Genomic DNA, 13,941 nt, shown 5'->3' on the forward strand with positions numbered 1-13,941 from the left:
CCTGACCAAAAATGGAATCAATATTAACTTTAGATTGTTTAACTTTTAAATAATTGGCTAATAATTTCCCAGCCTTATTATGACCGCCATAAAATTTAGCACTGGATTTTAAGAGAAAATTGGAGGCGTTATATGTGTAGTCTTTATTGAATTGAAGTTTAGTAGCGATGAGCTCAGTTAAGCAGTCCTTAGATTTGGAAGTGTAAAAAGAGTGTTCCAATCGTTTATTTTTAGATAAAAGTTCTGTAGTGATGTGTTGAGCTTTCTTCCGCTTGCGAGAAACATAGCTAATAATAAAGTCTCTGGCCGATGTTTTAAAGGCATCCCAAATTACAGGGAATTGGATATCAGCAGTATGATTAAGCAAAAAGTATTCATGAAAAAAGGAAGTAAAGGAAGACACAATATCTGAATCAAGAAGGAGAGAATTATTGAAACACCATTTCCGAGTAGAATTAGGTTTTTGTAAAACATCTAAATTGATAGAGACTGGCGTGTGATCGGAAATCAAAATTAAACCAATGTCGGAAGCAATAAGGGACTGAGAAAGGTGGTGTGAAATGAAAAAGTAATCTAATCGTGATTGGGTCTGATGAGGTGCTGAGAAGAAGGAGTATTCACGCAGTGTGGGATTGCAAAGTATCCATGCATCAATAAGTTTGTACTGAGTAATAAGTTGTGTAAAAGATTTATGGGATTTGTGAGGAATGTAAGCACTAGATGAATGCCTATCAAGAAATGGGTCAAAGACTTCATTGCAGTCACCTACAAGGATAAAATTGTCAACATAGTGCTGTGAAATGTGCGGTGCCAGGGAGGTCCAAAAAGAGGCATCACCAGTCACTGGGGCATAGATATTTAAAATGGAAATAGGTACCTCATCTAATGTGAATTTCACTAGAACCCATCTACCTGAAGTATCCACAGAGCTCGTTATTAGTTTGACGTGAAGGGATTTTTGAAATAAAATCAGAACTCCATTTCGCTTACCATCACCTGGGGAAAAATAAACCTCGCCTACCCAACCTCTCTTCAATTTAGCAGATTCCTCGTCCGATAAGTGTGATTCTTGTAAACAAGCGATATCTGCATTCAATTTGGCAAGGTGTGTTAAAACTCTTTGTCTTTCGATTGGTGAATGTAAACCTCTAACATTCCAAGATATTATTTTTAAAGGCATGTTCAGAAATCAAAAGAACATTTCAGAAACCAGTCAAGGGGCATATGAGAAGAACATAAGCAATAAAAGCATGTAAAAACTGCATTAAAATGGATCAACAACCAAACAAGAGATGTCCATGAAAAACAATGGATAAAACAAGGTGATAACATTAAAAGAAGATGCAAAGTTATAAATAGGAACAGGTAAGAAAAAAGAAGAGGAAAGAGAAAAATAGGAAGAAATGGGAGACAAATAATCAGAAAAAATAACTTACAAAACATCCAGAACCTGGAAGGGGTGGGAGGGTGGAAGCCACATAGAACAATGACGGATCCACAACTCAGGAGGGAGAACGGGAGAGAAGAACGAAACCCATGAACTCCAAAAACATCAGGTAAGGGGGATGGTGCGCAGAAAGGATATCTGTAAGGGTAAACAGGACAAAGAGATAAGTCTGGGCAAAAAAGACAAAAACATTAATACGAATATGTATAAAACAGAACATAATGCCAGTAACCATCTAAAAATAAAAAATAAAAAGGAACTCTAACCAGCAAATGTGAACCTGATGAAACAAAACAATTTCAGAAACAAGTATGCTATTTAGGAGTGGACGCAGAGGCAAATTCCATTGTATCAGCACTATGAGAATACAGAAAGCTTTTCAACTTCATCGGATCTTCATAAGTGGTAGTCTTATTATTGAAAGTCACCTTGAAAAGACAAGGATGGAAAAGCCCAAAGCGTGCTCCCATGGAGCGCAGTTGTGGTCGAAGGGACAAAAATTCCTTGCGACGGTCTGCTGTAGACTTGGCATAATCTTGAGAAAGATAAAGAGGGCTCCCTGACATGGATCTTGCAGCAGATAAAATCATGAGCAGGTCAGTGTACTCAAGGAAGTACAAGATAACACCTCTTGGTATCCTTGCAGTTGAAGAATTTGTTCCTCCAGGCATTGGGCCTAGACGATGTGCTCTTTGTATGTTAAGAGTAGTAGAATCTGGCAAATGAAGTAATTTTGGAAAAAGGATTTGAAGAAAGCAATGGGGTCTGATCCTTATGAATTTACTGCCAAACCATAAATGCGGCGATTGTTCCGTCTATTTCTGTTTTCCAAGTTTTAAATCTGCTTGTGTAACACTGAGATTTGCGCACATAAAGGGTCAACTTTGGAAACAGAAGAGTCAAGTGAAGCCACATTTTGTTCCAGGACTGTGGCCCGATTATCCACATTCGACCATTTATCCGAAAGCATTTGGAGAGTGGATTTTGTCTCTTCAATTAAAGGTTTTAAGGCCCTTATTTCATCTAGTAGGAGATCCATTGTGGTCGGAATAGTTTGCTTTGGGGGGGGGGGATGGAGGAGTCTTTTTGAGTCTTTTTATAGAGCCTTTATTAGTACTAGATCTTGATGAAGTAGAAGTAATGGAAGAGGCCTCAGAAGAAGGAATGGTGTCCGAAGTGTCCTTCATCGAAAAACACTGAAATCTAGAACCAGTGCGAGTCAAAAGGGTCTTCTTAGAAGGGTGAGGGTTATGGAGGATCTTGGAGAGTCTACCCATAGAATATCTAAAAGCATAGGAAGCTGCACAATAACTCAAATACTGTCACATTGAATCTGCAAATAAATATACATATCCAATGTGGAGGATAGCATGAACATATAATAGCTCAAATAGCCTAATACATTTAATAAATCTATAAGAAAAGTGTCATCATCACAGAGTTAGTGAATTCAAAAACAGAAATAATGACTGGTCCACCAGGTAGAAAACAAGTCATACATGTGCAATAAAATAATATATACAAGTACCGTAAAAGCACTTAAACATGTTTGGAACACAAGGAAGCAGATATATTTGAGACGAATATTACCATCAGAATTAAAAGGTCATAATAAAACAAGATTAAATAATATAGCTAGCAACCAATAATGAATAATAAAACCAGTATTGGGTCATCTCTTTAGTCAGGCAATAGTAGAGAATGTAGTACAAAAAGTCTCAAAATAATGAAGCCAGAAGATATAACAATAAAGATATTTGGCAGCTGCAAAGTTTAAATTTATACTTTACATGCAGAATCCAAAGCATAAGTACCACAAGTACAGAGTCAGTGAATTCAATAACAACAATCTTGTCATACCATCAGAAATTGAGCAATTCATATATACGCATTGAGCAGCATAAGTACAGCTAACTGAAGTTAAACTGTATATTTTGAGACCGAAGGGGTTAATTAAATGCAAGCAAAGATCTCAAATAAGGCTACAGAATTAAGACATAGACTAAGCTAGAGTCATGTAGCTATCATAAAGTGAGAGAGTTTAATAAAATAGCATATCTGCTTTTAAGCAATTATGAAACTATGGCCAGAAACATGTATTAAGGCCAAATAATGTGAGGAAAAGTTAATTAGCAGTCATAATCCAGATTCACCATGAAGAATACATGCAGCGCTGAGAAACTTGAGGATAAGAAACTCACTGGCGCTGTTAGTTGCAAGAAATATATCCTCATTGTGGTATTAAGTGGCTGCCTCACAATATTTTCCGATAAGGAATAGCCTGTGGTGTATGAAGTAACACGATGCTCGAGCAGTCAATTTTTGACAGTGAAGAACATTATCCTCTGTTTGTGAAAGAAATCACCAGGAAAGCGGAGAGCAGGGGGTTAATTCCCAACGATTAAGACAAAAGCGCTGAGGCGGGAATGCACGGTGAAATTGGGACCGCGTAGGAGCAATCTCTGTCAGCGGGCGTATAAAATGGCGGCCGCTACCTGACCTCGCTGCGCACCACGAACCACGCAAATAACTCGATGCAGAAGCCACTGGGAAACTTGACGGTGGGGCCCGGTGAATCCTCAGGGCTTCCCCCGCTTTCTCCAGCGCTTCAACATCATATTAAGTCCTGGGAGTTGCGCTGGGCTCGTCTCCGCTTCCCGTGTCCCGTGAGAGTCACAGACAAGCCACTATTCGCTTCGGGAGCTGGCCACGCACCCCCTTGGTAATCTATTTTTTTAAGTGAAAGATATGAAAACAGCACTGTATAGGTTTCAAATGATGTAAACTTTAGGGACCTTTGTGGCATAGATCGCTTGATGCAAAAGGTGGAGTGGCAGAGGCCAAAGGGTTGCAGAAACCGACTGCACCCGCAGTTATGGCTGGCTTATTTTGTACCACCCAAACGAGTGCCAATTCCTTGTTTACCTTGTGGCCCTTTGTCAACCTTGCTATTCCATTGGAGTCAGATAAGTGTGGATGCACCATCCGAAGGCTGTTCATGGGTCCCACCTTTTCACCATGACTCTAATGTCAATGTGTTCCCTTAGGATTGCAATGGTAACAACTAGACTAACTTTATACATAAGCTTATGTATAAAATGTATCTTCATTTTTTACATTGCAATACACACTGAGAAGCCGTCTTGTAACAATACCAAGATCACCCTCTGATAATGCTGTTTTCTTTTTGAATTCTTGTTTTCAGGTTGGTACAAATTGACCCTTAGCTGCTCCCAAAGCAGATTTTCTATGCTTCAGTTTGCAATTCATGTTGGTCTAATAGATATCCCATTTAGGATTACTTCTGTGTGGGTGTTTTGCAGTTGCTTGCTATTTCTGGATGCGGAGAGCATGAAGAAAAGGCTCGTCCTACAGCCAAGACCCGTTCTTCTAGAGCTGGACTTCAGTTCCCTGTGGGCTGTGTGCCCAGGCTGCTCTGTAAACAAAGCTGCGCTAAGTGTGTCGGCACAGGTGCTTTAGTCTATTTAGCTGTAGTTCCTTACCACTGAGATCCTTGATCTGGCTGAGAACATGGCCTGGGACAGCAATAAGGCATGCATCATCCCAAGGCACCTACAACTCGCTGTCCCCACCGACGAACCCAACAAACGGCTAAGCAGAGTCAGCATGCTCAGGGTTGAGTTCCACAAGGCAGGGGGCAAAGTCAGCAAGTGAAGCATCACAGCCAGACTTACAATGCCTGGATACATACGTGCCTGATTACTCTCATGGGTGATTAGCCGCTATATAGAAATTCCCGATTGATTGATTGATTGATTGATTGATTAATTCGCCCTGTGCTCAAAATGGTTAAAGTCCTTCCTTGGCATTAACTCTATGCTTATGTTTCCTAAATATGAACCGCTGTTCTATACTCCCCAACATTTTCTTTGGTTGAGCATTCTATTGTCTGAAAAGCACAGATGGCGAATGTCATTGTAATGTTCCTGAACTGTTAGGCTATTGGAATGCTTCAACTTGTAATTCTGATATCTGTTTATTTTTGTAAGGAAACTTAGAAACCGCTGCCATTGTGCTATCCAGAGCCATCTCTAACCTTATCTACATCTACAGTCGAAGCTTTCATACAGACTTTCAGACAGAGGCTGTGCCAAGGAGTATTGAATGCTCAGAGACAAAGGCGGATTCACGACTAAGTTTCACTTTGTATTCCGGACATAATATTCCAGAGCAGTGGACAAAAAGGTAAGAAAATGAAATATGCGAATGCAACACAGATAATCAAATATGTTACAGAATGTGAAATAATTCCGCATCTCATACCATGTTTCCATTAAGGATATATTTATATTACAAAATTCACTTGGTGTGTATTTTTGGGAATGTCTGACATAGTAGAGTAATGTAAAATAGAGTGTATTTCCCCTCTATTGGCATTAAAAGCAATTTATAGTGCAAATGAGACAGTGGGTTCCATTTTAGGACCTTCAAAGCCCTTAGACACCTATATAATTGTTGCAGGGATTCTGTTTGGAAACAGAAATGTGCCTTGTCAGAACAGGAAGTCAGATTGTATGGACTGTGTTTCTCTAATATATCAATACCTGTAAGTCCAAATCTGACTAGCTCATAGTGCCTCACCTGAATTTCTAACCTTTCCAGAGTAACAGGCAATTTCGGCAAACGTAGAACACGAACCTCTGGTCCCCAAGTGAACCATGAAAACAGATCATCACCTTCGTTTTCATTCATGCATGTCCAAAGTAAACAAAGACAAGACACAAAGGAAGTTTACAATATATTTATTGAAACTATCATAGTCTATTTTGAAGCACTTGTGCTACGATTAAGAAATACCACTGAGCAATGTAATTAACATTACTAGCAGACTGTATACAAAGAAAAGCCAAACCATGGAAACTAATATATCTATTTAGGCCTGCCCTCACTACCTTCGTATAGAGATCTATCACTGATCTTTGGGATTAGCACTGGATCCCATACTTGGCATGTGTAGTTAGATAGTCTGCATCATGGGTGTAAACTCGGTTTATGCAAGGCTGCTGCCTCCTTTTCAAGACTGGTCTCCTTGCTGTAATTCTCTCTGCTCTCCAAGGGGGCGAGACATGTTATATGATAAAAACTATTTTGTTATAAAACTGCTATTGTGCTATTGTGTTGTGTCAAAAAAAACAGTAGGTGATGTTGCTGACCAGGCACAAGAAGATAGTACACCATGTTGTTTAGTACACATGCCTTGTGCGAAATGTTCAAAATAAATCTCAAAACGAGTCGCTGAATAACAAATAATATGTGCAGTGTATTCCTAAAATATCATGTCACAAAACCAAATGTGTTATGTCTAGCTAGGCAAAGCAAAATCAGCCTAACTGAGCTGATATGTCCAACCAAGGAACCAAGGGAGAGCCAAAGAGGGCCTAGAATAGATAACACTACATAATCATTTAGCCTACAGATTACATTCATGTGATTTTTAAAAACTTTATGCTGATCCACAAACGTTTAAAAAAAAGTATGACATTTGCTCCTTTTGGGTTAATTCTGTGTTAGGTGACTACTGTTCTTAGACGTGGATCTTTAAGTTAACCTCTACACTACAATTGTGTTTCCAAAGTCAAGGTTTTCACCATCATTTGAGTTGTGTGATTGTGCGAAAGGTGGGTATGTTCAGTAAAATACAATGTAAATAATGTAACAGAGGTATAGAAAAACTGAAAACTTTCCAAAATATCAACTGTTCACACAATGTTATGTGTAAGAAAGCAAGTGTTTGTCATCTAAGGCACTGCCAACTTGAAAGCTTGCTTTGTAGTTGAGAAGATCAAGACATAAAACAATTGACCCAAAATCACGATCCCAATCACAACAGAGTAGGTTTTTGATAACTTAGGGCGCTCGACCTCAGACCTGGGGATCTGGGTTCGAGTCTCGGTAACGACGCCAAAAACCTCCTGTGATTCTGGGCAAATCACTTAATCTCCCCATGCCTAAATTGAATGCGTGTCCTCATGTAACGTAACTGGTGCTATGTAAAGCGCTCTGATACCTGATTCAGTTCGGGTCTAGTTCGCGCTATATAAAACTCTGCAAAAAAAAATGTATTATATTGTGGAAAAGATCAGCAGGCCTTAACCACACAATCTGACTAAATAATTACATGCACCCCCTTAAAGGAGGATAAACAGTGGACTCAGATGCCTGCATAAGGAAGAAGATTAAAGACATCTACAGGACTGAAGCAATCCACATTCTATTCCATTCAAGAAATAATCTAAAAACATCTCAGACCCAATACTAAACAGTGGATGGGGAAGAGCTACTGTGAGACTGCCTGCTGAAGGAGAGAATAAGGAATACGAGAAGGAATAAACAAGCGTAACACCCTCCTATTATTGCCACATTCGTTTTTGTTGGCCATGTGACTCTATGCACTTTGCCACTGCTAAAGAGTGCTAAAGTGTTTGTGCTCTCTCCTTTAAACATGGTGAAATTGGCTAACACCTGATTTGCAGATTTAATTTACTTATAATTCCCCTGTAGTGTAGTATAGCAAACCCAAAGCCTGTAAATTAAATGCTACTAGTAGGTCTCCAGACCTTACTGTGCCGCCCACTTAAGTAGCCCCTTACAATATGTCCCAGGTTGGCCATTGAGCCTGAATACAGTTTTTAACTGTAATTACACTTAGCAGTATAACCCTCTTTCCAAACATTAATCTCCAATTATGTTGCATATGTCACCCTTAATGTAAGGTTGTCTTATTACATTTAATAAGTGCTAACTTTTGATTGTGGGAGCCAAACTGCAAGATAGCCGCTTGCTAGTGTGGCTCTGCCGGCCAAGCTCGGCATCCGACAAATATCTGGGACCCAACTGCTAATCCGGGGACAAAAAGCAGTCAACGAGATGTAGAAATAGCGACTGAAGAGGCAGCGTGAAATTTTACTGCGGAGAACCAAGTGGTGTGAAGAAAACTGAGGCGGAACTGCCGCGGGGGCCTCCGGCCGAAGTGCTCAAAATGGCACAAGCACAGTGAGGAAGAAACAGAATTATTCTCACAGTGACTGACGGAATGGCAGTCCGGGGCTGCCTGCAGGGGAACATCGATGAGTTTGCGGTGATCGGCAGACGTGCCGGGCGGTTCAGCTGAGGACCACTGCTGTGCGTATTCCATGCAGGTAAGATTGGGTGGGTGAGCGGCTGTCGCGCGGCCCGCCTGGACCCCCTGGAGTTCGCTGGGGTGCCTTGGGAGGCCTGAAGTGCAGAGTGGATATATGTTATGTTATGTTATGTTATGTTAATAACATTTATTAGGCGCAACAGCTGCCCCAGCGAAGGGGCGTCCTGGCGCCTGATCATATGCAACAACACAACAGATCAGAGCTAACAGAGGGGGATATTAGCCTACAGAGATGAACAAGTGGGTTTTGATGGCCCTTCTAAAAAGGGTCAAGCTGTTAAGGGCCCGAATATGAACAGGAAGGGAATTCCATAAGTCTGCCGCCAACACGCGGAAGGAACGTCCTCCCATCCTGCTAAGCCTGAACCTAGGCTTATTCGCCAGATACTGGGCTTCGGATCTAAGGGATCGCGTGGGGACATAAGAAGAAATAAGGCCTGTCAAGGCCGGAGGAGAAGAAAGCTTTAAGATCTTAAATGCCAGACAGAGAACCTTGAATTTGATTCTCTGTCTGACCGGAAGCCAGTGCAGAGAGGCCAAGACAGGAGAGACAGGACATCGTCTCGGAAGACCTACAATGGCCCGTGCAGCAGCATTCTGCACCCTCTGGAGCCTCGTCGCCTCAGCCTGATTGACTCCAAGGAGCAAGGCACTCCCGTAGTCTATCCGTGAGAGGATAGAGGCCTGAACCACCAGTTGACGTGTGGGAGGGTCGAAAAATTTGAGAACTGGTCTAAGTCCTCGCAGAATGCCATAGCAGGTGGCTGCTGTCTTCTTTGTATGGCTGGCAAAGGAGAGGTTAGAATCCAGCCATACCCCCAAATTTTTTACTTCTTCCACTGGGATAGGCATCGCCCCCAGTTCGAGAGGCCACCACTGGTCACCCCAGAGTTCCGCCTGCTTCCCCACAATCAGGACCTCGGTCTTTTTAGTATTAAGCTGTAAGCAGTTGTTACGCATCCAACTAGCCACAGCTATCAGTCCTGCCCGGAATCTGGGTGCAGTCACCTCAGGGTCCCCACTGAGTGTCACCGCCAGCTGCGTGTCGTCGGCATACGATGTCATCGTAAGGCCATATTGCCTGACGACAGCAGCCAGCGGTTTCACATACAAGTTGAATAGTGTGGGGCTGAGGGCAGAGCCCTGAGGGACTCCCAGTTCCAGAGGATGACACGAGGACTGGCCAGGTGGAATGGCTACTTTAAAAGACCGGTCCGAGAGGAATGAGCGGAACCACTTAAGAGCCTTCCCGACAATCCCCACTTCCTCCAGACGCCGCAGCAAAATGTCATGAGACACCGTGTCGAACGCGGCGCTCAGGTCTAACAATAGGAGCGCCGCGGTCTGCCCCGCGTCTAGCACTGATCGCAAATGCTCAATCATAAAGAGCAAAGCCGTTTCAGTGCTATGTTGCGCACGAAACCCATTTTGAGTCTCGTCAAGGATGTTATTACGCGAAAGGTGGGCAGACAGAATGGTATTCACGTGTGCCTCCGTAACCTTGGCGGTCCAAGGCAGGAGGGAGATGGGCCGATAGTTCTCCGGGAGCAGGGGGTCAGAATTCGGTTTCTTCAAGATGGGTTTGACCACAGCCTGCTTCCAGGGTAATGGCACCACGCCCTCACTGAGGGAAAGATTGATTAATTCCATAATGGGCTCGCGACAGAGAGGCGGGAGAGAGGCGAAAAACTCCGGTTTCAGAGGATCTGAGGGAGAGCCAGATTTAATTTTAAGGCTCAGAGTATCGAATACCTCATTAGACATACTCGGCAGGATTGACAGAGTTTCAGGCACCAAGATCTCTACTTCGCTAGGAGCATCCCCGGGGGCAGCTGGTACGAATCCTCGATAGATTTTCTGTACTTTCTCCACGAAAAAGGATGCCAAGCTTTCGCAGTGCGAGTCCGTACAGATTTCTTGCGAGGTGGCCCGTTTCCCCATCAGGTCTTTGAGTACCTTAAAGATCAACTTAGTGGGGTTGGGGCTGTTGGAAAACTCAGCAGCGTAATAGGTGGCTCGGGTTTGGCAAATAGCTCTATGGTAAGACTTAAGCTGGGCAAAATAAAATGATTTTAACGTGGGATCAAAAGCTTTTCTCCACGCCCTCTCAGCTTGCCGGCAAGATCTCTTAAGCTCGGCAAGCGCCTCATTATACCAAGGGCTACGATTTTTCGCATGACATTTTGCCCACCGCATCGGTATAAGAGCATCGAGGGCAGTAAGAACCCAGTTGCAGAATTGTTCATAACCCTGTTCTGCATTCTGCAGTTTGTCCAGGGGTTGGGCCTCCAATAACCTGACAAACTCCTCCAGCTTAAGTTTACGCCAGTCACGCTTTAAACTCTGTTTACCTGCAGGTTTCAGTTGGGGGGTGTCCAGGGGACATGACACTTTGACCAGTAGGTGGTCAGTCCAACCCACCACCATCGGGTCAGCTGATCTAGCCCGAGCTAAGGTGGTAAAGAAAGGATCTAATATATGTCCTCCTGTGTGGGTGGGAGAGGTGACCAATTGGTCAAGTTGCAACGCTTCTAAGTCCGCCAGCAAAGAGCTGATGGAAGGGGATGACGACTGATCCAGATGTATATTCAGGTCACCAACTATATTGAAATTAGAGCAAGTTGCAGTCAAGGAACTGACTACGTCCACAAGAGCAGTCTTGAAGGCGGTGTCATTCCCAGGAGGACGATATATAAGCACACCGCTAAAGGTGAATTGGTGAGTGACCTTCACCTTAAATGAAGCGCTTTCGCACATAGGGAGGTCCAAGGCCTTCCACTCCACCGGGAAACACGATCTCGTCGCCATGGCTATACCACCTCCCCTCGTCGAGCGGTTTAAGATAGACACTGTATAGGTAGAGGGGAAAGCCAAGTTAATGATGGCCGTGTCCGCGTCCTGTAACCAGGTTTCGGTCAGGAAGATGATATCTGGAAGGTCCGCATCGATCATATCGCGTAGTGACTGATGGTGTTTAACCAGAGATCTAACATTCAGACTCCATATATTAAGGGCTTGTCCGGACCATTCCATATGGGTGCCACGAACAGTCCTACTGACTGGACGGACTCCAATGGGAGAGGTCAAAGAGAAATAACCGCAGGTACACTCATAAGGTCCTGATAGAGGGGGTAGAGGGTCATGATAACACACCCGAAGATTATCTCTAATAGATAAGAGAGCCGCACGCTCGTACCTGAGCGCCGCCATGGTACACTAGCTACTAATAAGAGAGGGATCCAGAGTCCATAGCCCGCACCCGCTACCTCGACGCGGACGAGCGCAGACGGGCAGGACTCTGGCACGACTCCGGCTAAGCGACGGCGCCCCTCTGCGCGGTCCCGCTGCGCGGGAGAAGACGACTTTAAATAGGCGTCTCAAAGGGCTGCTCGAGCGTCAGGACGCTCCAAAATGGCGCCCGCAAAAAGCACCACTCACCCAATCAAAGATGGCGCCCACCGAAATCCACCCACAGGACCCGGACCCGCCAAATGGCGGTGCGTGTTCCAGTAATTATATGCAGTGAGGGGACAGGAGCCCACACAGGACGGTGAGGTAAAAGCAGGGAAAAATCCAAATAAAGCAACCAAAATACAATAAAAGGTTCGTTTAAAATATGCAGCGCACTGGCAGCACGACCTGCGCAATGCAGCAGATGATCACTAAGTGAAGCACACAAGACCGCCTTAAATAGGCGTCTCAAAGGGCTGCTCGAGCGTCAGGACGCTCCAAAATGGCGCCCGCAAAAAGCACCACTCACCCAATCAAAGATGGCGCCCACCGAAATCCACCCACAGGACCCGGACCCGCCAAATGGCGGTGCGTGTTCCAGTAATTATATGCAGTGAGGGGACAGGAGCCCACACAGGACGGTGAGGTAAAAGCAGGGAAAAATCCAAATAAAGCAACCAAAATACAATAAAAGGTTCGTTTAAAATATGCAGCGCACTGGCAGCACGACCTGCGCAATGCAGCAGATGATCACTAAGTGAAGCACACAAGACCGCCTTAAATAGGCGTCTCAAAGGGCTGCTCGAGCGTCAGGACGCTCCAAAATGGCGCCCGCAAAAAGCACCACTCACCCAATCAAAGATGGCGCCCACCGAAATCCACCCACAGGACCCGGACCCGCCAAATGGCGGTGCGTGTTCCAGTAATTATATGCAGTGAGGGGACAGGAGCCCACACAGGACGGTGAGGTAAAAGCAGGGAAAAATCCAAATAAAGCAACCAAAATACAATAAAAGGTTCGTTTAAAATATGCAGCGCACTGGCAGCACGACCTGCGCAATGCAGCAGATGATCACTAAGTGAAGCACACAAGACCGCCTTAAATAGGCGTCTCAAAGGGCTGCTCGAGCATCAGGACGCTCCAAAATGGCGCCCGCAAAAAGCACCACTCACCCAATCAAAGATGGCGCCCACCGAAATCCACCCACAGGACCCGGACCCGCCAAATGGCGGTGCGTGTTCCAGTAATTATATGCAGTGAGGGGACAGGAGCCCACACAGGACGGTGAGGTAAAAGCAGGGAAAAATCCAAATAAAGCAACCAAAATACAATAAAAGGTTCGTTTAAAATATGCAGCGCACTGGCAGCACGACCTGCGCAATGCAGCAGATGATCACTAAGTGAAGCACACAAGACCGCCTTAAATAGGCGTCTCAAAGGGCTGCTCGAGCGTCAGGACGCTCCAAAATGGCGCCCGCAAAAAGCACCACTCACCCAATCAAAGATGGCGCCCACCGAAATCCACCCACAGGACCCGGACCCGCCAAATGGCGGTGCGTGTTCCAGTAATTATATGCAGTGAGGGGACAGGAGCCCACACAGGACGGTGAGGTAAAAGCAGGGAAAAATCCAAATAAAGCAACCAAAATACAATAAAAGGTTCGTTTAAAATATGCAGCGCACTGGCAGCACGACCTGCGCAATGCAGCAGACGCCACCTCCCCGGTGCCCATTTGCCGGCTGGGGACCTGTCTGGCCAGAGACGGAGGTGCAAACGGAACACCTGCAGCTGTACGCTGAGCAGGAGTAAACAACCAGTTAAAAAGCACCACTGCAGAACGAAGTGAGGATAAGGGCCCCAGTCAAACCAGCATGAGGACGCAATTACAGGCTGAACAACTACTCTTCTGCAGCGTAAACAAGCTTGCCAACAAGGCGCTTGATACCACGTGGGCATCACAATGCTCTCCTACACATACCGCACTGACAACAGTTAAGAAGCAGAGAATCCAAAGAGACCAGCTGGTGGCAGTGGCCAGCGGGGACAACACTTGCTAGTGACGCTGCACTGAACATTCTTTGTACAGCTACACAAGTAGG

At 44.6% G+C, this 13,941-nt stretch overlaps 1 protein-coding gene across 1 annotated transcript in view; it reads left to right on the forward strand.

Moving 5' to 3' along the window:
• PIK3C2G (phosphatidylinositol-4-phosphate 3-kinase catalytic subunit type 2 gamma) overlaps positions 1-13,941 on the forward strand; it is a 2,201,800-nt gene that overhangs the window by 986,396 nt on the left and 1,201,463 nt on the right. The window contains exon 12 of the mRNA XM_078674033.1: positions 5,458-5,653. Within this exon, the coding sequence (XP_078530159.1) occupies positions 5,458-5,653 (196 nt within the window). The remainder of the gene's footprint in view (positions 1-5,457; positions 5,654-13,941) is intronic.

This window comes from Lissotriton helveticus, chromosome 1_1 (genome assembly GCF_964261635.1).
Source record: "Lissotriton helveticus chromosome 1_1, aLisHel1.1, whole genome shotgun sequence".
Lineage (NCBI taxonomy): Eukaryota > Metazoa > Chordata > Amphibia > Caudata > Salamandridae > Lissotriton > Lissotriton helveticus.